Genomic DNA, 26,468 nt, shown 5'->3' on the forward strand with positions numbered 1-26,468 from the left:
TCAGTGCAAGCCTATTAAACAAAAAAAGAAGCTAACCTAATTTATTATTTATTTAGGCAAGAGATGCCATTCTAAATGGTACACATCCAGTAACAATTGAGCAGGCCTGCAAGTTTGCTGGAATTCAGTGTCAGATTCAGTTTGGAGATTACAGTGAGCTAAAACACAAGCCTGGATTTCTGGAGTAAGATGATAAAGTTTATTCTAAATATAATTTACCACACAATTTAAAAGCTGTTTTTTGTTTTATTTTAGAATAATGACAAAATAATTATTTTAAAGTAAATTAATGACAGCTGCTTTATTTTAAAAACAAATTATCAAATAATGAAGTTGAAAATGTCTTTAAATATTAGAGTATACAAAAGTAAAGATTTTCATTAGGGATTATAATATTTGTTTTTAAATATATTTAAAGTAAGGGACAGGTTTTTATATTAAAAATGTAAGTTTTCATTAAATTAAAATATTCTTCACATAAAATATTATTATACCATTTATTGTACATTAATGGAAATGTTGATTTGTACACAGTTAAATTTTTGTTTATTTGCTATTGAAACTTGTGTTTTGTTTACTTTTCAGCCTTAAGGAGTTTTTACCAAAAGATTATTGGAAAATAAAGGGAATTGAAAAGAAAATATTTTTGGTAAAATATTTTGTTAATATTTAGTTCAAAAGATGTTTTGTAATGGAAATTATAGTTTTGTTGTATTTTTCAAATTCTTCACTTACATGTATATTGTGAAATACGCAAGTATATAATTTGGGGCATAGTTCAGCCATTAACAACACCTAAGTTGTATTACTGGGATAAAAAAAATAAATTTAAATTTTAAGGTAAATTCTATTAAAACCTCAGCAGGTAGAAATGTTGTTCTCTGCTTTATTAGTAAAAGTGCTAATACCCACACCAGCCATGCTGAGATATACTATTAAGAATTTGTAGAGTAATCTAAATGGGTTTTATCTTTGTTTAGAAAATATTTAAGGTTTTAAATAGTTTTCGGTGTAATTATTGAAAATAACATTCCCTCCAAGGACATTTTACTTAGCAATTGTATGTATGTTTATAAATAATCTGTTAGATAAGTGTACATACTCAGTGGCATTTTCATGTCTTTTATAATTATTGTATTTCTGCAATGTTCCAGAATATTTCAGATTCAAGCTGAATCAGTAACCATTCATATCCAGTATACATGTAGACCCTATTGATAATATATTTTGTACATAAATTCAGTCATTTGGAAATCCTTTTTTAAAAAAAAAAAAAAAGGATTAGGCCAAAATTAAAAAGGTTTTGTAGCCACAAGGTCAATCTCATGATTCCTTTTACATGCATTGGCATAGGCTTGAGTACATGGTCCATCATCAAACCCAGATGCATAATACAATTTGTGTGTCTTGGATTTGAATACACACTAGTACCTAACTGTGTACACATTTTCCTTTTATTACAAAATCTTGACTTATGTTTTGCACATTTTAATGCTGTTTTTCTTTTCAGACCATGTTTAACACTGTGCATTGCTCGTGTTTGTACACAGTTGTAACAGGGACTTACTAATGAAATGTATATGAAAATGATATAAACTCTGTTGTATAATATGCACTTTCCACTTTTTGGTCTTTATCAGAAATAAAATAACATTAATTAAACTGTTTGTACAGTTTGATCCCATAAGTTATATCAACTAGTGCATAATCATATTAACTTGGGGCTTCTCAAACTTTTGCATCATAGGACTCCCTCTGTTATTGAACAGAGTTATTTTAGTAAAACCCCATAACTTATTAATTTAGGGTAGTAACAGTTATATTGGCCTACAGCAGCCCATAATTGCATGTCTTGGAGCCTGCTGGTTTAGAATCATTGGTGTAAGTTGATGAACTTGTAGTAATATTACTTTGCATTGGTTATAGTTCTTGTAATATTTGTTCTTTCTCTCAGGCATGGATGGATGGAATCAGCACATGACAATATAATTACATTTTTGTACCTGTTGATTTGTAAATGCAAAAGTTTTACTTTTGTAACCCTAACATTACATTTAAAGTGTGTCACACCATGGGTTATTGTTTTATCAGTATATGAGTTAACAGTAGGATATATCTACAAATGTCCACTGCGTCATTTTCTTGGAAACTGTGTTTTTCTTTTGTATGTATAACAATTGCATATGCATGTGAACCTTAAAAACTTCATCATTGCTCAATACATAAAAGTTCATTCTTGATGACAAGAAACCCACCTTGAAGTAAAAATGTGTCTTGGAACAGGTGATATGGGTATTGACATTTACTGATAAAGCAGAGAACAACATTTCAATCTTTCAAGGTCATCTTTAGGCAAGGGTTAGTTGCAAACTCTGTTAACCCAAAGATCACCCAGGAAGGTTAAAACATTATTGTAAGCTGCACAAAGATTACCCTGCACAACAAAGTTTTTGCTTCTTGAACACTGTTGGGTGTTCCTTCATAGACTTTTGGCTGCTGAACACGAAAATTGCATCCAAATTTGCCCATGTACCGTTTCATCGAAATCTTTAGTTTCATCGGGACATTGATATTGTTTTTCCACAATATCAGGGAAACTGGAATCTGTCAATGCTTGCTGACTACTGTTGAACATTGCAACATGATGCACTGGACATTGAATACAAACGAAAATCAGGAGCAAAACACTTTTAATTATGTTGAACTTAATAGCGTATTAGAAACATAAACGCAGTGAAATACGTTATTTCCGGTAAACAGTTAACTGTTTATTTCTCAGAGTTTCTACGTGATGAAGCAAAACCAAAACTATATTTGTGCATACCCACCAGGTACCTGTCACAATCAGCAAAACCTTTTCAGGAAGCAAAACTTTTCAAAAAAAATTGCTGTGCAGTGTTATTTGTAACATTAAATTATGTGATTTATTATTCTATTCTACAAGCATGCTTAATATTAGTGAATGATACTTGGCTTTCTATGTTAAAGTAAACTCTATATCCACAGTTATGTTTTCCATTAGGAACACAAAACTTGCTTACGTCTCAGTGAAATTGAAGCTAAGGTGAAATACGTGTCTCACGCTCGTTCATTGAGAACATACGGAGTTACCTTCTTCTTGGTAAAGGTAAGTGTATGTGTTTTAGGGATGTTAATTTTCCAGTTATTTCCTTTATTTTCTCGTTGTTTTCTGATCTATATTTAAAACATGTTTTTGTTGTTGTTATTAAGTAAATATATCCAAACAACGTTTAGTTTGTTACTTTTGAAATCTTTAAAAATTTTCATATATGAGAAAGCTATGAGGTTCATTTCATCTTGTTAATGATTTTCAGGAGAAAATGAAAGGTAAAAACAAGTTAGTACTCCGCTTACTTGGTGTAACGAAGGATAGTGTTCTCAGATTAGATGAAAAGACAAAAGAAGTAAGTGGAAATATAAGTTGCATCTTTTATGAACTGTTTCTTGAAGGATTATATAAGAAATTTTAGGTAAATTAGTGCAAATGTGACATTTAGATCAATTAGTGATGATGTTGTACTATTTATTTGTATCTCAGATTTTCTGAGGTAATTAATTAATGTATTAAATACCAAAATTAAGTGTGAAATCAATCTGTTTTTTAATTACTGCTTGTCATGGAGTTGATACCAGCTTTGGAAGAGTTCCACCCATCATCAGTAACCCTGGACAATGACTAATTAAAAGGATTAAGGTTCTTATAGTGAAGACCTGGCATGACCTGGTGATCAAGGTGCTTGAATCATAATCTTATGGTCACAGGTTTGAATCACCATCATGCCAAACATCCTTGCCCTTTCAGTTGTGGGGGCATTATTAAGTGATGGTCTATCCCACTGTTCAAGGAGTAGCCTGAGAGTTGGCAGTGGTTGGTGATGACTAGCTGCCTTCCCTCTAGTCTTACACAGTTAAGTTAGGGATGGCTAGTGCAGGTAGCCCTTGTGTAGCTTTGCACTAAATTCAAAAAACAAACAATCTTATAGTGCTGAACTATATATTATGCACATGATCTTTTATTTATATTTCAATATCCACATTAAATAAAAGTTAAAAATGTCATCCATGTAATTTATTAAATACATAAATTTGAACAAAGGGCAACACTCCATTTTGTGTATTGGCAGTCTTGAGAAACGCACTATGTATGTTCCTCTCTCTCTCTCTCTGTCTTGAAAAATACACTATATATGTTCCTCTCTCTGTCTCTGTCTTGAAAAATACACTATATATGTTCCTCTCTCTCTGAAAAATACACTATATATGTTCCTCTCTCTCTCTCTCTCTCTCTCTCCAAAAATACACTATATATGTTCCTCTCTCTCGAAAATACACTATATATGTTCCTCTCTCTCTCTCTCTGTCTTGAAAAATACACTATATATGTTTCTCTCTCTCTCTCTCTCTCTCTCTCTGTCTTGAAAAATACACTATATATGTTTCTCTCTCTCTCTCTGTCTTGAAAAATACACTATATATGTTCCTCTCTCTCTCTCTGTCTTGAAAAATACACTATATATTTGAAGTTGATATGCACTATATATGTTATATATTCTCTCTCTCTTGAGAAATGCACTGTCTTGAAAATACACTATATATGTTTATCTCTCTCTCTCTGTCTTGAAAAATACACTATATATGTTCTCTCTCTCTCTGATCTTTGTCTTGAAAATACACTATATATGTTCTCTCTCTCTCTCTGTCTTGAAAATACACTATATATATGTTCTCTCTCTCTCTCTCTGTCTTGAAAAAATACACTATATATGTTTTTCTCTCTCTCTCTGTCTTGAAAAATACACTATATATGTTTCTCTCTCTCTCTCTCTGTCTTGAAAAATACACTATATATGTTCCTCTCTCTCTCTCTCTGTCTTGAAAAATACACTATGTATGTTCTCTCTCTCTCTCTGTCTTGAAAATACACTATATATATATCTTTACACTATATCTCTCTCTCTCTGTCTTGAAAAATACACTATATATGTTCCTCTCTCTCTCTCTGTCTTGAAAATACACTATATATGTTCCTATATATCTCTCTCTCTGTCTTGAAAAATACACTATATATGTGTTTCTCTCTCTCTCTCTGAGAGGAAAAACTCTCTATATGTCTTGAAAAATACACTTGATGTTATGTTTAATGAACATATATATATATATCTATATATGATCTTGAAAATACACTATATGTGTTTTATATATATATATATCTCTCTATGATCTTTGAAAAATACACTATGTATGTTATATATATATATATATATTCTACACTATATGTATATATATATCTCTCTCTATGTCTTGAAAATACACTATATATGTATATATATATATATATCTCTGATATTTGAAAGAAATACTCTCTATCTCTCTCTGTCTTGAAAATACACTATATATGTTTTATCTCTATATATATATCTGATAAATATACTGATATTTGAAGAAAATACACTATATATGTTTCTCTCTCTCTCTCTCTCTGTCTGATATATATCTCTCTCTCTCTCTCTCTGTCTTGAATATATATATATGTATATCTCTCTCTATATTTGAATATATACACTATATATGTTTTCATATATATATATATATATATATCTCTCTGTCTTGAAAATACACTATATATGTTTCTTCTATATATATCTTGAAAATCTCTCTCTCTGTCTTGAAAAAATGCACTATATATGTTCATATATCTCTCTCTGTCTTGAAAATACACTATATATGTTTTCTCTCTCTCTGTCTTCTGTATATGTTTTTATCTCTATATCTCTCTCTCTTGAAAATGCACTATATATGTGTTCTCTATCTCTCTCTCTCTCTCTCTCTATGTCTTGAAAATACACTATATATGTTTCTCTCTCTCTCTCTCTTGAAAGGTACACTATGTTTCTCTCTATATCTCTCTCTGTTTTGAAAATACACTTTATATGTGTTTCTCTATATATATCTCTCTCTGTCTTGAAAAAATGCACTGTGTATGATGTTTCTCTCTCTCTTGAAGAATACACTATGTATGAACATTTATATATCTCTCTCTCTCTGATATTTGAAGAATGCACTGTATATGAACTTATATATATATATCTTGAGAAATACACACTATGTATGAACATATATCTCTCTCTCTCTCTCTCTTGTCTTGAAAAATACACTATATATGTTTTTCTCTCTCTCTCTCTGTCTTGAAAATACACTATATATGTTTTCTCTCTCTCTCTCTCTGTCTTGAAAAATACACTATATATGTTTTTCTCTCTCTCTCTCTCTCTCTCTGTCTTGAAAAATACACTATATATGTTTTTCTCTCTCTCTCTCTCTCTCTCTGTCTTGAAAAATACACTATATATATGTTTTCTCTTTCTCTCTGTCTTGAAAATACACTATATATGTTTTCTCTCTCTCTTTCTCTCTGTCTTGAAAATACACTATATATGTTTTTTTTCTCTTTCTCTCTGTCTTGAAAATACACTATATATATGTTTTCTCTGTCTTGAAAAATACACTATATATGTTTTCTCTCTCTCTCTGTCTTGAAAAATACACTATATATGTTCCTCTCTCTCTCTCTCTGTCTTGAAAAATACACTATATATGTTCCTCTCTCTCTCTCTGTCTTGAAAAATACACTATATATGTTTCCTCTCTCTCTCTCTCTCTGTCTTGAAAAATACACTATATATGTTTCTCTCTCTCTCTCTCTCTTGAAAAATACACCATATATGTTTCTCTCTCTCTCTCTCTCTTGAAAAATACACCATATATGTTTCTCTCTCTCTCTCTCTCTCTGTCTTGAAAAATACACTATATATGTTTCTCTCTCTCTCTCTCTGTCTTGAAAAATACACTATATATGTTTTTCTCTCTCTCTCTCTGTCTTGAAAAATACACTATATATGTTTTTCTCTCTCTCTCTGTCTTGAAAAATACACTATATATGTTTCTCTCTCTCTCTCTCTTGAAAAATACACTATATATGTTTCTTCTCTCTCTCTCTCTCTGTCTTGAAAATACACTATATATCTCTCTCTGATCTTGAAAAAATACACTATATATGTTTTTTCTCTCTCTCTGTCTTGAAAATACACTATATATGTTTTTTCTCTCTCTCTCTCTGATCTTGAAAAATACACTATATGTTTTATCTCTCTCTCTGTCTTGAAAAATACACTCTCTCTCTGTCTTGAAAAATACACTATATATGTTCCTCTCTCTCTCTCTGTCTTGAAAATACACTATATATGTTTCATCTCTCTCTCTCTCTGTCTTGAAAATACACTATATGTTCCTATATATATATCTCTCTCTGTCTTGAAAATACACTATATATGTTCCTCTCTCTCTCTGTCTTGGAAAATACACTATATATGTTCCTCTCTCTCTGTCTTGGAAAATACACTATATATGTTCTCTCTCTCTCTCTGTCTTGGAAAATACACTATATATGTTCTCTCTCTCTCTCTGTCTTGGAAAATACACTATATATGTTCCTCTCTCTCTCTGTCTTGGAAAATACACTATATATGTTCCTCTCTCTCTCTGTCTTGGAAAATACACTAGGTATGTTCCTCTCTCTCTCTCTCTCTCTGTCTGTCTTGAGAAACGCACTAGGTATGTTCTCTCTCTCTCTCTCTGTCTGTCTGTCTTGAGAAACGCACTAGGTATGTTCCTCTCTCTCTCTCTCTCTCTCTCTCTGTCTTGAAAAATACACTATATATGTTCCTCTCTCTCTCTCTCTCTCTGTCTTGAAAAATACACTATATATGTTCCTCTCTCTCTCTCTCTCTCTCTGTCTGTCTGTCTTGAGAAGCGCACTGGGTATGTTTTCTATCTCTCTCTCTCTCTCTCTCTCTGTCTTGAAAAATACACTATATATGTTCTCTCTCTCTCTCTCTCTCTGTCTTGAAAAATACACTATATATGTTTCTCTCTCTCTCTCTCTCTCTCTCTGTCTGTCTTGAGAAGTACTATGTATGTTCCTCTCTCTCTCTCTCTCTCTCTCTGTCTGTCTTGAGAAACGCACTAGGTATGTTTCTCTCTCTCTCTCTCTCTGTCTTGAAAAATACACTATATATGTTCCTCTCTCTCTCTCTGTCTTGAAAAATACACTATATATGTTCCTCTCTCTCTCTCTCTCTCTCTGTCTGTCTGTCTTGAGAAACGCACTAGGTATGTTCCTCTCTCTCTCTCTGTCTTTATTTTTCTTCTGAGGAAAAAATAGACTAAGGTGTGTTGTTTTAGTAAAATATTTAGCATGCATCATCTTATTGTAATATAATGTTTTCTGCATGTTATAGATTTTGAAAACTTGGCCATTGACTACAGTTAGAAGGTGGGCAGCATCTCCAAACAGTTTCACTTTGGTAAGTTTGAATGTTTTGACTAAATATGTAATGATCATTTATAGAATTTTCTTTTTCATCTAAGAAGAGAATTGCAGGTAGTTCCACAGTAGAAACAGAACTTGCAAACTACAATGGTAGTTAGTATTGTTCTGTTTATTGAAGAAATAAATTACTATATTTTTAAAACAATTATATTGTTTATTGATATTCTTTTCCCCCAGAATATCTGTTTTTAAAAAAGTGTTAAAGACCTTAGTCTATCTCTCTACCATCTTTCGGAATTAAACCAGGTTTCAGACCATTCTCATCTTCCCTTGGTTGGGCACAAATTTTCAAATAGTTCTATTTTAGACAGTGAATTAAATTTATTGGTGGCTCGGCAGTATGCTTCAGTGCGTATAACACACATGGTCGTGGTTTGATACCCACTGTGGGTACAGTGTTTATATTCTGTAGTGTAGCTCTACACTTTAAATCAAAAGGATCTTTTGAATGTGACTATCCTGAGATCCTGAATGCAGTCAGAAGTTATCATACAGTTTTATTATTCAAATTTTAACTTACTGATTCTTAGCTAGTAGAGTTAACAAAGTAAGAAAACGAAATGCTCAAGAAGGATAGAAATAACGAAATAAAATTACATTCACTCAAGGGAAAGCTATCTATAAGATTACATTCCCTCATGTAAAGTTGTATTTCTTTGCGAGTTTTTTTTTTTTTTTATTTTATTTAATCCATGCAATATGTTCACTTTCAATGGATATAATATAATGACAAATGGAAAGGCTATGCATTCTCAATTGGGAAAGACAGCTTAAAAAGATGAAATTTTCTAAAGTAAAGTTAAATGTATTGTGAATGTGAGAATGTGTAATATTTTGATTCCTGTTTAATTTTGAAAGTATTTGTCATGATTTATTCCAGCATCTATGTATGAGCTTTGCTTTTGTATTTCCTTCAAGGACTTTGGTGACTATTCTGATGCTTATTACTCAGTTCAGACAACAGAGGGTGAACAGATCTCTCAACTTATTGCAGGATATATAGATATTATTTTAAAAAAGGTAAGATTTATAAACCTTTCATTATATTGCTCATTATTTATTTGCTTTTAGTGCTTTGAAGGAAAAAATGGTAAAATTTCTTTTTTAATCATAGCTTAAGTATATTTAACATTTTTGTGTTATGGCTCAACATTTGTATATATCAGCTTCATACTAATATTTTAAAAATGAGGAGCCCTTTAAATTTGCTTTAGTGTTAAATGTTGGTATCATTAAGCTAAAACTAATAATTGTTTATGTAATTAAACTTTTAAAAATTTAATTACAGCAAAAATCCAAGGACCATTTTGGAATTGAAGGAAATGAAGGTTCAACGATGGTAGAAGATAGTGTGTCTCCTGCAAAGTAAGTATATGTGTACTTTTCAGTGCAGTAGCTGAAATACTGCTCAACCACTTTACATGCTATTGTGTCTGTTTTATCAAATAACTTAGCAACTGTTAAATTCTTGTGCAAAAAGATACTTGTCAAATATTAAAATGTAGGTTTAAAAGTCATTGGGAAAATTCTTTTATATTTGATATTTAAATTGTTTTTCCTCTTAAAGCTTCCTTAAATCTAAGTAATGTTGTCATGCAAGTGTAATTCTGTTTTATGACTGTGTGTGTGTACTTGTATTAGCATATTTTTCTTTTATTTCTTTTGATGTTGTTTAATATTGAATCTTTATTTGTATTAATTTATGACAAAACACAACCTAGTCTTTTCTCTCTTCCTTTTTAAGCAAATTCACAAATATTTAAGCTTGTAGTCATGTTTCAAAGTCAGATTTGTGTTTTGAACTGTATTGTAAAGTTATTCAGGATAAATAAACTTGTTTGTAGAAGATGCTTGATCTGCCTGGCATGCAAAGAGAAATTGACATAATTTTGATAGAACTTCAACTATATTACATAGAGCCTACTTTTAAACATATTTCCTGTATTTCACCATTATTTGGCATTTAGTTAACATGATTTTGACTAATTTTGATAACCTGTAATCAGATAAATGGATTAGAGTGACTTGTATAGTAAGTGGTTTTGGCTGACGACGTTTTTGAACACTTTTAGCTTTGATAATTTTATAATTTGAAATCCATATACTAGCTGATGTACTAAAAGTTGATGCTACAAATTTTGATGTTAAGCCAATCCAATGATTTCAATTATTATAATAATAAAATGCTTGTTGACGGATGTTTTATACAAAATAGTTTGAGTAGTGTAAAAGCCCTAGGTTTTTGTTTGATAATCTCAAATGAGTAAATTAAAAAATAAAGCATGTGCATATCAACACATGCTTGATTGTTCTGTGAAAGATTGTTTTTCATTGTAATACAAAACATCTTTAAAAGTGCTGTTGTTTTTAGTGTTTAAGTTTCATGTTTTATTGGTTGCAGTTTTTTCTAAATAGTGTAAAATTTCATAACATTATGAGATAAAATCTTTTCAGTGTGGGCTTTGTGAAAAATAGTCACTTTGTAAATGTATCCATTGAAATGTTTTGTATTCTTGGTATAATAAGTACCTTTTAATCAGAATGATTCTACTTTACCTGCATGCTGAAAGCAGGAGAGGCCAAGGTTAGTACTTTAGTAACACTATTGCATCAGTTTCAGATATAAATAGGAAATGAGGAAAATATACAAAAATATTTTAAAATGTAACATTTTAAATTAATTTTTGGAATTTCTTGAAGTTAACGATGGGGGGGGATTGAAAAACAAGAGTGAAATACTGCTTTACAAATGCTCTTGTGTAGCAAAACTGTTTGCTTAACTTACCATATTTGCCTAAGTATAATGTACATTTTTTATTCCAAATACCTTCTGAAAAATTGACTGAGCCTTATATTCTCACACATTCAGTCTTTTTATTATAACTAGAAGTTACCATCAGAAATCGTTAAAGCTTTAAATAAATGTTGCATATATAACACAACAGATGTTGGAATCAGAAAAGGATGAACCACAGGTTCAAAAAAGCAAATCTAACTTATACGATGGTAGCAAAAATTCTAGTGATGACAAAGTTTTGTGTGAAAATGAATAACTAGCCTTGTGTAACACCATGTATAAACTTTTCAATAACTTTTGTCAAATTGATACAAAAAACATAATGAAAGTTTCCAAGAATGTTTAATGCTTTTTTTTTAACCTTTTTAGAAACTACCTAATACATTTAGTAAAAATTCAAACTTTATTCAATTTAACATTTTCAAAATTTGAGTATGTCTTTATATTTCGGGTTATACGGTACTTGCATTCTAAATGTACTAAATGACAGTTAAAATCCATGTGATTGTTGTTTCTTGTTTAATGGGTTTTGAGAAAAGTTTTAAAAATAATTTGCTCTGCTAGTTAGTTTTTAATCCATTATATTTGAATGTGGACAATATTATAAGTCATAGTAGAAACTGAGAGAGGTCTTTCTTTTTGTATATTTTTATTAAGTCACTGGATGAATAGATGCAAGTAAATAAAAACAATTGGACTCTCCATTGAAAACATCTAAAGGAAGTTTTAAGAAATTTAACTTAAATTTAACAAAATTAACTTGTCTGTTTTTAATATACTGAAAAGAATACTTTTTTCTAGATTAGTTTGATTCTGTGCAAAGTAATGAAGATTATGTTGTGTTTTATAAAACAAATATTGTTATTTACACCTATGATATTGTCACCTTGATAAATCAAACATGTTTGTATATAATATTTATCAAGAAGCTAAATTAATGAACCATCAAATTTGATTACTTGTATGACTTCATTGCAGGGTACAATCTATTATGTATGTATTTCAGTTTGTTAGCAAGTCTGTATTATAATAGTTTGTACTTGGACATGCACTAAGGATACTTTTTTAATATTGGTGTATATGTGTGTTAATAATTTGTTGTTGTTTAGGGCCACAATTCTACAACACACTCCAGCAGCAAAACTCTCTCATGCCAGCTCAGGTTCTGTTGCAATTCCTGCTGTAATGAGAACTGGGGCAGATGGTAAGAAATAACTCGGAAAAATGGTTTTTAATATACAGTTTATATATCATTAAAGAAAAAAGTTATATACCTTATGTTTTAATTATTTGAGAATGTGCTTTTTATATTTCATAACATTGTCATTGTATATATATAATTAGTCAAAGTATAAACTTAATGTTGCACAAAATATTTGGAACTGAGATCCAAACTTATTTTATTATAAATAAAATTTTATCTTGAATAGTAATTAATTTAAGGATTGGACTTTCAAGTTTGTATACAGTTCTTGACTTTTGAAAGAAATAATTACTTTTTATTCCAAAATATTAATGCTTAAACTTGTTAGTAAACAATTGAAGTTGTCTGTGCCTAATACTTTGTATTTAAATAACTGTGTGACAAAATGTAGAATGAAAAAAGATAAAGTATTTGAGGTTAGCAATGTAACATACATTTCAGTTATGGAAGAGATGTTATTTCTAATAAGAATAGCTGTATAGACAGTGATCAAACACAAAATAAATCGTTTCAAAACCTTTATTTCAGGGGCTCAGAACTACAGCACTGGTCACATGCAAGGTATTCAATATGGAGAAGTGAAGGGACATGCTCATAGTGGCCATGCACCTACCACAGTGAGTGTGAACTAGATGGTTTCATTTTCTTAAACTGATTTAATTTGACCAACTTAGAGCTGATTTATATATGTAGAGCTTGTTTGGAACATCAGTCTTATGTTTTTAAAAGCTAAACTGACAGTTTTCTCAGGAATGGTAAGAATTAGTTACTTAGAAACATGTGTTATACACAGTTGTAAATATGTAGTAGCGGTGAATCCAGTAAAGTTGACATGAAAATAGTTTGAGCAACGAACTACATCATGGATTTAGAACATAAAGTACAGCTGTAAAAAATGAAAGTAGTTTTAATAAAAACTACATCACAGGGATTTAGAATGTGAAATACTGGTACAGATGGAACATTTTTTTGGGTTTTTCAATCCCCAAACTTCTGTTTATCTCGTGGAATTTTACCTTTCTTTTCCAAGACACATTTATTGTTATTTGCATTGAAACTTTAATTTGATGCCTGTTGTTACTGCTTCATTAAATAAGATATATTTTTTAGGAAGTCAAATATAAACATATTTTTATCAAGTAAAATCATTTAACAAAGATTTATTTGGAAAAATTTGAATAATCTTTCACTTTTTTTGCCTCTCTACAAGAAATAAAGTTTATTTTCTAATGATGGCTAATTTTTATAATTTAGTATATATTGAATCAAATACATTTTTAGTACCATTTTATTTCATTATTAGATGAATTCATTAATTATTGTAAATCTCATAAGCCTTGAGACGAGCTTTGACTTTTTAATCTGTAATTTTAGCCTCAACATCCTAAAGTTCACAGAACACTGACAGAACCCCAACAAGCTTTATTGAGTTCCATTGATGCAGGACGAGATGCGGTAGATTCAGCTCAAAAAGAACTTCAGACAAAAGCCGATCTCCCTGAAATAGGAACAGATCCTGCTTCTCTTCAATGGAAACAAAATACTTTTGATGTTAAAAAGCAGAGTGTGTCTTCTCACCTTGGAGCAATGAATGCTGCTACAGCTCAGGTGATAACCTTAACATCTGGTGAGTATTGAAAATTTTTTTATCAAACTGCTATTAACATTTCAAACTGACAAATCACTTTTTTTTTGTTTAATTAAGATTAGTTACTGTGTGTAAATTTTGAATAAAGAAGACTTTTCTTACTGTAAATAATTAAAGTTGTTAACTGAAGTGAAAAATGATTAAAATATATATGGTTGTTAGTCTATTTGTCTGTTGTAAGTGATGAAAAGTTTTTAACTTTATGTAATTTGCAAGGCATTTGCTGTGTTTCTTTTTATTTGATGTTTTTTGTTAACAGAAAATATATTATTACCCTCTTCTAAATATTTTTTTTGCTATGTCAATTTAAGAGGGTTAAAAAAATAAAATTGGGAAACTCTTAGAAGTATTTCTGCTTTACACCAACTTACACAAGTAATGGAATTTTTTTATGCTCCTACAGCAAAGCAATATTGGTTTGCCTCTGTCCATCTGTCTCTCTCTTGTGGGGAGAATTTCTCGAATTGATGGGTAGATTTTGAGTAATGTTATATAAAAGGTGCTGCATACAAAGTTCTAGACTTAGTTAACTTTTGAGTATTGATTGTCAACTAACCACTGGTGCATATAAAATATACCCCAGTATTGTGACCATAACATTTCAATACAAGATTAATGGCTATTGAAGAAAGTAATGCAACAGATATTACAAAGTTCTACATTTGATTTAAGATTTGGAAATTTTGAGGTCATTTTGAAAATCAAGATCAAAAGCAAATTTACTGTTTATCACTCAAAATCGTTTCTGTTATGGATATTGTCTATTATTTTCTCGCACTTTATGGGTCTTTCTACCTCTTGGAAAATTGAAAATGCATATTGTTAGAGAAAGTGATAGAAGATTATTGTTTACAACCATTAAATAATTTGTTTTCTCGATAAAATACATCTAAGAACTATTGTATAGTGCATGTAGATTGTTACATCTGTAAGGTCCAGGGATCTACTCTGGATAATGTAATAGTATTTCTCAAGAATTGTTGCTCTGCTGGATAAGCATATGTTGCACTCAGCAGATTCAGAACACAAACAGGTTTGAAATAATTCACTAACCAACCATAAATCCACACTGCCTTCTCGTGTCAGCCTAGAGACTTTGTAAATTGGTGTTCTTGATAAATCTTTCTCTTCAACCAAAATTATTTTATTGTACTGTCCTTCAAAGGTGTATCTTTTAAAGCATTCTAATATAACCTTCTGCAAGGTACATCTGCCACTGGCTTTGTGGTTCTGGATATTTCAACATCAGTACATTATCAGACCCTTGTTCTCTCTTGAAGAAACTCGTGTTCAGACAATATCTCCAGTGAATTACTGTGACATCAGTATTGCCTACATACCAATAAGACCACTTTCTTGTGCATGCTCAAGTTTAAGAATAAAACACATCATCAAATTGAAGAAACTTAGCCATACAGTGTAACATTACTGGAACATGGTTGTTTTGAGAACCTAACTTGTTTTTGTTATTATCAAACAATTTATCTGCTTGTGTTTTGTTGAAAAATGGAAATTTTGATTCTTCTGCTTAGTTGATACAGTCTGTAGTTTAGTGAGCATGATGTTGATGTTTATGATCGTTACTAATGTATTTCTAGGATCTCCCGAAGAAGTCGATCATCCTGGTGTAGGTGCTGCTATTAATATCATGTAAGCATCTGAAAATTCATTACCTTTATCTTTATTTCTCTATCTCGGAGAAATTAACACTTAAATTGAATAATACACCTCAGAACACTTTGTCATTCCTATTAACATTGAAAGATAATATATAAAAGTACAATTGCCAAGCTGATGGATATATCTTCACACTTCTGCAATAGAAATTGTCTTAAAAGGAGTTAATGACACATTACTTTAGAGTTATGAGGAAGTAGTGAATATGTTTAGATTATATGAAATGTGCAGATTGTTTTGTTGTTATTGTGTTTACTTAAACCTGGGAAAAAATTTTAAGCATTACTCTTAGGCATGCATGAATAATCATGTTAAAAATCTCAAAAGTTAATAAACCAAAGAAATATAGGTACAAAGTGATTAAAAGTCTTTAAGCAAAGAAGTTAATCCTTTAACTCTTTCAACTTGGGCTTGGTCGATTTGATTGCATAAATTAGAGAAGAGGAGATATCTAGAGAAAATGTATCGCACGCTATGGGAAATTCAAGAATTTTGTGTAATGATACCTTGTAAAATTAAAACCTTAAAACTTATATACTATTAAAATATGGATTTCGTAATTTTATGCTATGTTAATTGGTATTACAAACAGATAATAGTTTAATAAAAGTTTGAATGTAAGGCTTATGACATACACAGTAAATGGTGCCCTGGCAGATAGGGTTAACTACAATGTCATCTTTAAACTTCATGCTGTGCATGTCACAGATTTTACTTGGTTATATACAAAACTTAATTAAGCTACTTTACTTCTAATGTATTTTAATGAAGTTAGTATTAAATGTATGTTATGATTCAGAGTTTTAGTTTCTTTGTTTCAAAGTAAACCTTTAAAAAGGTTTACTTCAGTTTTGTTGTTGCATGATACACAAATGTTCAAACAAATTCTTAACATATGGTTTCTATTTAAATAATTTTTTTCATTTGCAGCATATATCTAGGTATAAAACTACACATAGAAGTTTATTTACCTGTTGGGTTTTTCAAATTATTTTGGGTCAATTCAGAGAACAAATAAATAATGTTACTCCCTGACAGCAGCTATGCCCACTTTCTATACTATAAATGTGAATTCTAAGCCACCATCTGCTTATTTGAAGTGCATGCTTATAACCAATAGAAAGAGCTAATTTGAAATTAGTCTTTCAATGGTTAATTTAAAACTGGCTTTCATTATTCATTAACCAGCACATCATGCTGCTCTTTTAGCATTGTTGGAGGTTTGTTCTTGATAGCACTTTGTTTGTACCTTATACATATTAATTCAATAGAGTTTTATATTTTACTTAGGTTTCACTCTTATATTTTAGTTAATTATGGATTATTCATGTTTTAAAATTCGTATTTTAAAAATTTAATTTTTAAAAATTAACCTAAACCTCACTTTGCTCTGCGAGGCTTACTATGCAGGAGCAAAAAGCATTGTGCTGAAGTGACTGTGCTGATGATGCTGTTATATTGGCTCTAGACATGTGTTGATGTGAGTTGAGATGAGTAGTAAATAATTAAGAACAGGAAATAAAACTGAAACATTAAAAATAAACTATAAGTTAAAGGTAAAGATGAAAATTACGAGTATAACCCAAGTAAGATATTTTAAAATTATTCAATGGAGAGTTAACAGGCATGTATGTATTTACATTTCTTAATCTTATACATATCATTTTAACTGTGTGTTTGTGAATTGTAAGATGAAAAACATCAAACTTAAGTATTTTATTTATCTAAAACTACATATTTTGAATAAAGTATTTTTTGTCAAATTTTGAACAGTTTCATCCACTAATTTTATTTTTTGGAAGAAAATGTTTAACAAGAGTTACATTAGGTTCTTGTGATGTAAGGACCTGGTAACCATAGGGTTAAAATCACTAAAGGCAAGAGAAATATGTCTTAAGTTTTTTTTTCAGATCACGTTGCATTCCACTTAGCCAAACTAGTACTCTTGTTTCTATCACAATTTCAGTTTGTTTTTTTTTTTGTTCAGTTTTTGTTTCAATTTGACAAGATACCATTTATCATAGTACCATTATAGTAAGATAAAGAACAGTGAGATATTACTGTTTATGTATTCACAGTATGTATAGGGAAGATATTAATAGTTATTAGCATAAACATTCACCTATAAAAAAAACAAAAAAACAAGGAGGCTCCAGTTGCAGAGTGGTATGTCTGCAAACTTACAGTGCTAGGAGCCAGGCTATGATATCTGTGGTGGGAAGAGCACTGATGGCCCATTGTTTTGCTTTACACTTAACTTCAAACAAACAAAAAATAAATAAAACGAATATAGGATATCAAAATCCAATTGATTGTAAAAGGTATTTTTAAATAGTTGCATGCAAGCTCATTGAAACACCAGTCACGTTTGTGTTGGTCAACAATATTTAATTACAGTAATAAATGTAAAGTAATTTGATTTTGATTTAGAAACATCTTTTTAATTCAACTTTGTTTGAAACATATAGATCTTGTTGAGTGATTTAAAACTTACATTGGAGAAAGTTCAAAAATAACTTGTTATGAATTGAAAATATTTAATTTTGGATTAGTCAGTATAACATTTGAGGTATTGAGTCATTTATAATACTTTCAAATGTCTTTTTTTTTTTTTTGATTGAGTCAGTATTTAATGAACATTTCTGTGTCACAGTACCACCAACCTTCCAGAAATGTCTAAAGACGTGAAAATGATCGCTGCTCTCATGGATGAAAGTCAAGGGGATAACTTATTGGATGCTGCTCGAAATCTTTGTCTAACATTTTATGATTTACTAAAAGCTGCTGAGCCAGGCAGCAAGGAGGTGAGATAAATTTAATACAAATCCTGTTTTTGTGTTCATGATCTAATAGTACCTTTTTTATTATTTCTTGTTTATGTATTGATATGAAACAGAGGATGGTTGTTCAACCATGCATATATCTATATTGTTTATTGTATTATTTATTCTTTATTTTTATAGATGGTCCTGAGTGTGATATTCATTATAAAAATGTTTGTTGATCGTAACTCCTTAAGATAGTACTATACAGTGTTTTTAAAACGTTTAACAGCCTCGTCAGAGCCTTCTTCAAGCTGCCACTCGTGTCGGAGAAGCAAGCCATGGTGTTCTTTATACGATTGGTGAAGAAGATGCAGTGGACAAGGAAGTGCAGGTAAAAATAAATTACATTTGATAACAGTGAAAATTGGAACATTTTAAATATTATTGATTAATTCTAGGTAGTTTGAATTAGAATTAACTGAAGTGTTTTATGGAGTATCTCTATTCTTATCCATTTTAAAGAAATAAGCACCTGAGTCAAAAATAATTAACATGTTCAATTATTTAACTAGAACTTTAAGCATATTATACTCGTGCTAAAGAGTACTTGTTATAATGGAGCAAAACTGCTAGTGTGATTGTATGGCTTAAAAATGAAGAAAACAAAACTTGTATTCTCAGGGCAATTTCAAGTTTATAAGAAAGGAATTATATTTTATTTCTAAAATGTTAAAATAAAATTCAGATTTTTATTATATTCTAAAATAATTTCTTTTTTCTTATTTTTTATCATTATAGTGGTTAGAAAAGAACATCAAACTTACAATTTACATTAGATATGAGATTGTGGGAAAAAAAAAAAAAAGATTGAATCATAGTTGTATACAACATTATAGTTTACTGTTGGAGATCCCAAATCTGCTAATGTTTTTATTTGTCTAATGATAGGATGTTCTTTTGAGCCTGGCCAAAGCAGTGGCAAATGCTACAGCAGCATTAGTTTTGAAAGCCAAGAATGTAGCTAGCAGGTGTGATGACCCACCCTTGCAGAACAGAGTGATAAATTCTGCAACTCAGTGTGCCTTAGCAACATCTCAGTTGGTTGCTTGTGCCAAGGTAATGGAAATAATTGTAAAATTATTTATATGCCACGTAAAAGTTCCGAGAAAATAAAATAATCACATCAATTATTAATTGTTTAGGTGGTTGAAAGTAGGTTAACTTGATTTATTAATGATTCTTGTGTTTGTGAAAGGTTTTGTATGATAACTGCATATACTGGAAGTGTTGTGAATATTGTAATTACAGTTAAATGATATTTTGGTAGTCTGTGAGTGTACAAATAATTTTTCATGGATTGGTAGTTTGTGATATTGCATCAAAGTAAAACACAATAACTGATAAAGATGATGCTTTGTAGTTACATTTTTACCAATCCTGTACAGTGTTCCAGTAATAATAATAATAATAGAAAGATTACAAAACCAGTAATCTGTAGGTCACTCTTCACCATCATAGGCATTTGATACTATATGAAATTATGATTTGATTATTTCTTGTAACTGTGCCTGTGTTTATTTTTCATATTAATGTATACAAAATTGTGTTCTTTACAAAATTAGGTGGTTGCACCAACTATCAACAACCCTGCTTGTCAGCAGCAACTGAGTGAAGCAGCAAAGGAAGTGGCTAAAGCTGTTGAGAATGTTGTTACAGTTTGTCAGGTTTGTGTCTTTCTAACCAACATTAGAAATGTACTGAAAACTGATATTTGTAATTTTTATGAATGTCTACAAGGTGGTTTTCCACATTAAACTTAACTTGTATAAACTACTTTCTTTAGGAAGCTGTACGGGATGAGGGCTTGCTTAAGGAACTTGGAACTGCGGCTACAGATGTTACACAGTCTCTGAATGATTTGTTGAATCACGTGCGATGTTACCCAGAGCAACACGGACAACCTTCAGAGCACGAAGGGGCCGTAGACACCATACTTGATGCAACTGACAAGCTTTTTAGCAGTACAGGTGATGCCAATGAGATGGTCAGACAGGCAAAGGTTCTTGCCAAGGTATTTACTGTTTCTATATTAAAAAAACAAAACAAATTATTTTATAATTTGAGATTATTGTGTAAAAGTTAAATTTGAAATATCTTCAATTATTTTACTTTGTTTATTGTTACAAGCATATCTTTTGGAATTCCATTTCAAGTCTGTTTAATAAAATATTCTTCATGATTTATAGAAAGATTACATTTAATATTTTCCTCAGTGTAAACTAAAATACTTTAATAATTTTGATTCTAATAACACCTTCAACTCCTTTTGAACATAAAATGAAATTATTCTTATTAAGTAGATAAACTTATTTATTGGTTTATATTTTAATTCTGTCTGGGTTTAAAATTATTATGAGAACATTTAGGTGTAGGATAACTTTTGTCAAGGTTTAACAGTGCTGTCTTACAAGTGATTATAAAGTGGCTGTTTAACTCGGCCTGTTTCTGTCTTTCAGGCAACAGCTCATCTTATTCAAGCCATTAAAGGAGAAGCAGAGTCGCAGCCCGATTCAGATCTACAAAAACGGTTGTTAGCAGCAGCCAAATTACTAGCAGATGCAACAACACGAATGGTAGAAGCAGCAAAGGTATTGAAAGTATTTTTATCTATTATATAACTGTTTATTACTTACTGTAAATGAAACATGCATAAATATGATATTTATAAAAAGTTTCGGTTTTTCTTATTTTTAGGAACGATTTTCATTAATAAAATTACTTGTTTTTTAAGCTGTTCTTTTCCATTTTGTTTCTATGTAAAACTTTAAAATTAAGCTAGTCTGCTTTGTATATGGACTATATTAGAAACATATAGCTCCTCCTAGAAATCTTATGTTGTAGATTAAAATATGCAATTTTGGTTTGAATCAGTCAAACTTTCAAGTTTGAAAGATATTTAGGAAGGGAAAAGAAAATGAAGTTTCAGACTTAAAAGATGAAATGTTTTCTCCAGTTTGACACGATTCTCTTCTTCAGTTAACTACCGTTGTCAACTTTTGAGGAACTTGTTAAGCTTTCATAAAAACCAATAATTTGGCTAATTCAAACACCAGAAATCCATTATTTATGATTAATTTATATAGCTAAATATATGATTTATATTTACTTTTCAAATAACCTTTACTAGGGCTGTGCTGGTAACCCACATGACTCTGAATCACAAGCTGCTCTGCGTCGAGCTGCAGAGGAATTGAGAACAGCCACAAATGCTGCGGCCAGCAATGCATTAAAGAAAAAATTGATTCACAGACTAGAAGTAAGTAGGAAATTTGTTTTACTTACTTGTATATTTAATATTGAGTGAAGCTACTGATATTAAATGTACAAATAAAGCTTATGATAAAGTGAAACTGGGGAAGAAAAGTAGAAAAATCCAACAAAAATATTGTTATTCAAATAGCAGCACTCATATTGGTATCTTCAAATTCTTTGTTAGTAGTGTTTTGTATTGTGTGTGCGATATACATAGTTAATTTCTCTGTATGTGAATAATTTGTACATGCTGATAGAGAACCATATATCTATATTTGAGCCATGACGACATGTTTAGGACTTATTTTTTGATTGATTAACAAATTTCTGACAAGATTACAGTATACTCTACCCCTAGGCATGCTTATGGTTTAAAGGATGTACCAGTTTTTGTGATAAAGGATATCTATAGAGTAAGATTAGTGAATGATAAACAGGTTAAGAACCAATATTTTGAAGTAGAATACTTTGTGTTTTCCCATGGAAGCATTAAATTTTAAATCCTTGTGTTTTGGTTTCTGAAACCACACCTCAAACCAAGCCAGAACAGCACGCTAACATGCTAAATGAAAACTATTATTACAGGAAGGAATCTTATAAACTGAAACGACAGTTGTCAGCACCTGGGCATATCTCCCTGTATCACTAATAAGGAAATTAGGTAAAGTCTGTGAAGACTTGCAAACCAAAATTTTATATACTTCCAGTCACATCTTGAAATTAAACAGCTGTTTTGGGGATAAAGATAGCCAAAGAAACTGAAATCATGACATTCCCATGTAGCCTTATGTGTTTCAGTTTACTGTTAAGTATCTTTAGTTTACTTAAGTGTGGTCTTAAAAACTGAAGAAACTTGCATACAACAAGTGGTCTGTAATTGTAAATATTTCTGGACAATAGAAATAATAGTGACATACAAATGTATAGTCATGACCACCATATTCAGTGATTTAGAAAATAGTTCCAAGGTTTTACAGTGCATGGAAAATGATTTTTATATATTTTAATTAAATTCAATAAATTTGTACAACAAAATTCAATGTTGTTATTATATTATTAAGAGTAATTGTCAGTGTATTTAATCTTTATCTGGTCAAAAAGTGCTCTTGTAAATTGAAGATCCTAATCTCATGTCTTCATCAGTGTAAGAAACTTGCTGCTAAAAAAAAAAAGTAAGATATTTTGTAACTTATTATACATTTTAGGAATTCGTTAGTAACTCATCTGTTCCCAAATTCACTGTACAGACACTTTCTATAATTTAAATTGAACAAACTCAGTGTTGTCACATTAATTTACACCATATTTATGGTCAATAAATAAAACTGGGAGTGGTGATATAATTGAACAAGTGATAAATTTATAGTCACATATTCCTAGTGTTGGACTTCTACATACCTTTAGCTAAAATTAGAAACAAATATGAAATGAAAGATTAACTAGGTGTAATATTGCCAAGAAAGTTTCTGCTGTTTAAGCAGCAAGATTGACAGACAACTTCTTTTCATTTCACTTTTCAGTTCATTGTCCCCTCAGTGTGGATTCCTGTACGTGGTGAGGGGACCTCCCAGGGAAGGTTTTGTTCTTTTTGGTTACCTCTTCTGGGATCTAAACATCCACTCACGTGTTTGCCATGCATGGTGACCCGTGAAGGGGAGGAGAGGATCCTGGTGGTTGAGGGGTCCAACCCTAACACATCACTTTGGCCTTGAATTCCTGTAGACTGGCAGCCTTTGGGTGGCCCCCTTGGGTCAATCGGCTGGTCCACTTGGGCTAGGGTCAACCAAGTACCAGTGTTGGAAGTTCTCAACGGGTGTTGTGGACATTGTGTCTGATGCTGGTGTTTGGGTATAGTGCTCACGAATCACTGGCGTTGCTGCAATGTTCTTGCGTAACATTGTAGTGCGTCCACACGTAGGGCTTTATGGTGGGTGGGGTCAGTGGGTACCAAAAGTTTCTTTTTTTCCTATGGATCCTCCTACGAAAAATTTACGTCAAATAGTGTTAAAACCTTCAATAGGTAAACGACCACATCGTGAAGACTGAGCACCAATCTTCAACATCTGTAACACCTGTACCCCATTTTCTTATATTACATTCTCTTTCAGAATATCCCCTTTTTTTATTCAGAAGGGACTTGCTGGCCCTCCAAAGTCAGTAAAGAAGCTTTGATCTGGAGACATATTAGTTGAAACATCCACATCTCAATGCAGTGAACTCCTCTTGAATTCAAAAGCAATTGGGAATGAACCTATTGATGTTTCCCCTCATGCTACCTTGAATTCATCACAAGGAGTTATTGTTGAGAGGGATTTGAAAAATGTTCCTGAGTCAAAGATTCTTGCTGGTTTCTCCACTAAAGGAGTTTCTGCAGTGAGGTGCATCTCCACTCTCAAAGATGGAGTTACACTGCCAACACATATCCTCGTTTTGGCATTTACATCACCGTATGCACCTGCCACCATCAAGGCAGGTTATCTCATTTGCAGGGTATGGCTGTACATTTCAAACCCTCTCCAGTGTTTCCAATGTCATTGTGTCAACTGCAATGGTTCTCACCCTTCCTGCTTTCGTTCTTGCCCTAAATGTTTGGAGGAAAAAGAGGTGCAGCGTTTGAAAAAGACTCATAATATTAGTTATCCTGAGACTTGGAAATTGCTGTCTGCCACTTCATCACGGACATATGCTGCTGCACTTCATTCCACAACTACAGTAGGAGGGCAGACAGATCTCTCTGTGCCTTCAAGAGAATCGTTTTCAAAACAAATGAAAAGCCTTTTGCTCTTCATGGTTAAAAAGGTTGAATCAACTTCCACACCCATCTCTGTTCCTCCCATACATTCCAACAAACCCCAAGATCCACATCCTTTGGTTTCAATTACAGGCATTTCTTCAGATTCATCTTTTTCTCCCACCCCAAGATACAAAACAATCATTCATTCGCATCCTCAGTCACGGGAAACCCCTTCCAACAACAAAGACCTGTCCAATCGACCCAGGGCAGGATTCATGGAGGTCGATAGACCTCCGAATAAGGACAGTAAAGAAAAATGACATGGTCATAAACAGAAGGGTTCTCCAGCCACTTCGCCTACCCGTCATTAAAAATGGCCACTTTGATACAATGGAACTGTCAAGGTTTACATTCTAATCTGGATGATATCAAAACACTGATTGCTTCCTACCATCTTGTATGTCTTTCCTTACAAGAAACATTCCTGAAACCTGTCAATACAGTCACCTTTCGGCAGTTTTCTCTGGACAGAAATGACAGGCTGTGTGATGGACGAGTACGTGGAGGGGTGGCACTGTTGGTTCATAAGCATATGCCCACCCTGTCTTTGTCACTCAACACACCTTTGGAGGCCGTAGCCATCCATGTTTCCTTGGGTCATACGATCACTGTTTGTTTTCTCTACCTGTTGCCTGGAGAGACATATGATCAATCAGACCTTGATGCTCTCGTTGAACAGTTGCTGTCTCCCTTTCTAATCCTGGAGGACTTTAATGGACATAATCCCTTCTGGGGAAGTGCTGTTATTGATAGGAGGGGTCGCTCTGTGGAGCGTATGTTCTCTGATCACAACCTTTCTCTTTTCAATACTGGTTCTTCCACTTATTTTCACTCACCTAGTCAGTCCTTTACTGCTATTGATCTCTCAATTTGCTCCCCTTCATTATTCTTCCATTTTTCATGGATGGTTGACAATAATTAGTGATCATTTTCCTATACTTTTGAGAGAGACTGGCCGTGGTCGATGCCACCCTACCCGCGTGCCCCAGTGGAAGCTGGATCAGGCAGACTGGTCCACTTTCACTGCTCTCGCAGAACTTGATCCTGCCATCATCAGTCAGTCATCAGTAGATGACTGTGTGGCAGCAGTACCTGAGTGTAATATACAAGCAGCTGCTCAGTGTATTCCTAAAACCTTGACACGTTTTGCACGATATCCTCATCCGTGGTGGAATCCTGCCTACCATATAGCACGGGAAGGCTTAAACACGGGCCTGGGATACTTTCTGTAGATATCCCACACTTTCAAACTGCATCGCTTTCCAATGGACTCGTGCACATGCTAGGTGGGTAAGACATCAGAGCCAGAATGAATCTTAGATTAAGTTCACAACTAGCATATCTTCTACCACCAGTTCCAAGATCACATGGGACACGGTTTGAAATGTCAGTGGGGACTACAATTCTGTCCCCTCCTCGATCTTACTCTCTGATGGCCAAGAGGTAGCTTATGTTTGGAGCATCGCCTATATTCTAGGTCAAAGCTTTTGCCAGGTATCTAGCACTTCTGCTTGTTCCTCCACCTTCTTGGCCATCAAGTCTCGGGCAGAGCATTCACCTCTTTCCTTTCGAACTGACTGTCTCTTTGACTATAATTGTCCCTTTACACTGGTGGAACTGGAACTGGCCCTTCATCAGTCTGGCAGTACATCTGTTGGACCTGATGATGTACGCTATGACATGCTGTGCTATCTCTCTCCTGCTTTTCTTGATATTCTTCTAATTGTTTTTAACCGAATCTGGCAGGAGAATGTTTGTTTTTCCTGATGCCTAGTGCCAGGCTGTTATCTTACCTTTCTCTAAGCCTGGGAACAATCTCAAGATTCCTTCAAACTACCGTCCAATTGCTTTGATGAGCTGT

The 26,468-nt window shown here is 32.2% G+C and overlaps 1 protein-coding gene across 3 annotated transcripts in view; it reads left to right on the plus strand.

The window, feature by feature from the left end:
• The window catches only part of LOC143239400 (talin-2-like), a 132,341-nt gene that overhangs the window by 37,785 nt on the left and 68,088 nt on the right, over window positions 1-26,468 (plus strand). For all 3 annotated transcript variants that reach the window (XM_076480417.1, XM_076480434.1, XM_076480427.1), the window contains exons 8-25: window positions 57-184; window positions 586-649; window positions 3,023-3,127; window positions 3,336-3,425; window positions 8,319-8,384; window positions 9,329-9,430; window positions 9,699-9,775; window positions 12,317-12,411; window positions 12,940-13,028; window positions 13,786-14,038; window positions 15,658-15,709; window positions 18,390-18,540; window positions 18,791-18,892; window positions 19,450-19,617; window positions 20,124-20,225; window positions 20,345-20,572; window positions 21,018-21,149; window positions 21,689-21,817. In XM_076480417.1, coding sequence (XP_076336532.1) covers window positions 57-184; window positions 586-649; window positions 3,023-3,127; window positions 3,336-3,425; window positions 8,319-8,384; window positions 9,329-9,430; window positions 9,699-9,775; window positions 12,317-12,411; window positions 12,940-13,028; window positions 13,786-14,038; window positions 15,658-15,709; window positions 18,390-18,540; window positions 18,791-18,892; window positions 19,450-19,617; window positions 20,124-20,225; window positions 20,345-20,572; window positions 21,018-21,149; window positions 21,689-21,817 — 2,133 coding nt within the window. The remainder of the gene's footprint in view (window positions 1-56; window positions 185-585; window positions 650-3,022; window positions 3,128-3,335; window positions 3,426-8,318; window positions 8,385-9,328; window positions 9,431-9,698; window positions 9,776-12,316; window positions 12,412-12,939; window positions 13,029-13,785; window positions 14,039-15,657; window positions 15,710-18,389; window positions 18,541-18,790; window positions 18,893-19,449; window positions 19,618-20,123; window positions 20,226-20,344; window positions 20,573-21,017; window positions 21,150-21,688; window positions 21,818-26,468) is intronic.

This window comes from Tachypleus tridentatus, chromosome 2 (assembly GCF_004210375.1).
Source record: "Tachypleus tridentatus isolate NWPU-2018 chromosome 2, ASM421037v1, whole genome shotgun sequence".
NCBI lineage: Eukaryota > Metazoa > Arthropoda > Merostomata > Xiphosura > Limulidae > Tachypleus > Tachypleus tridentatus.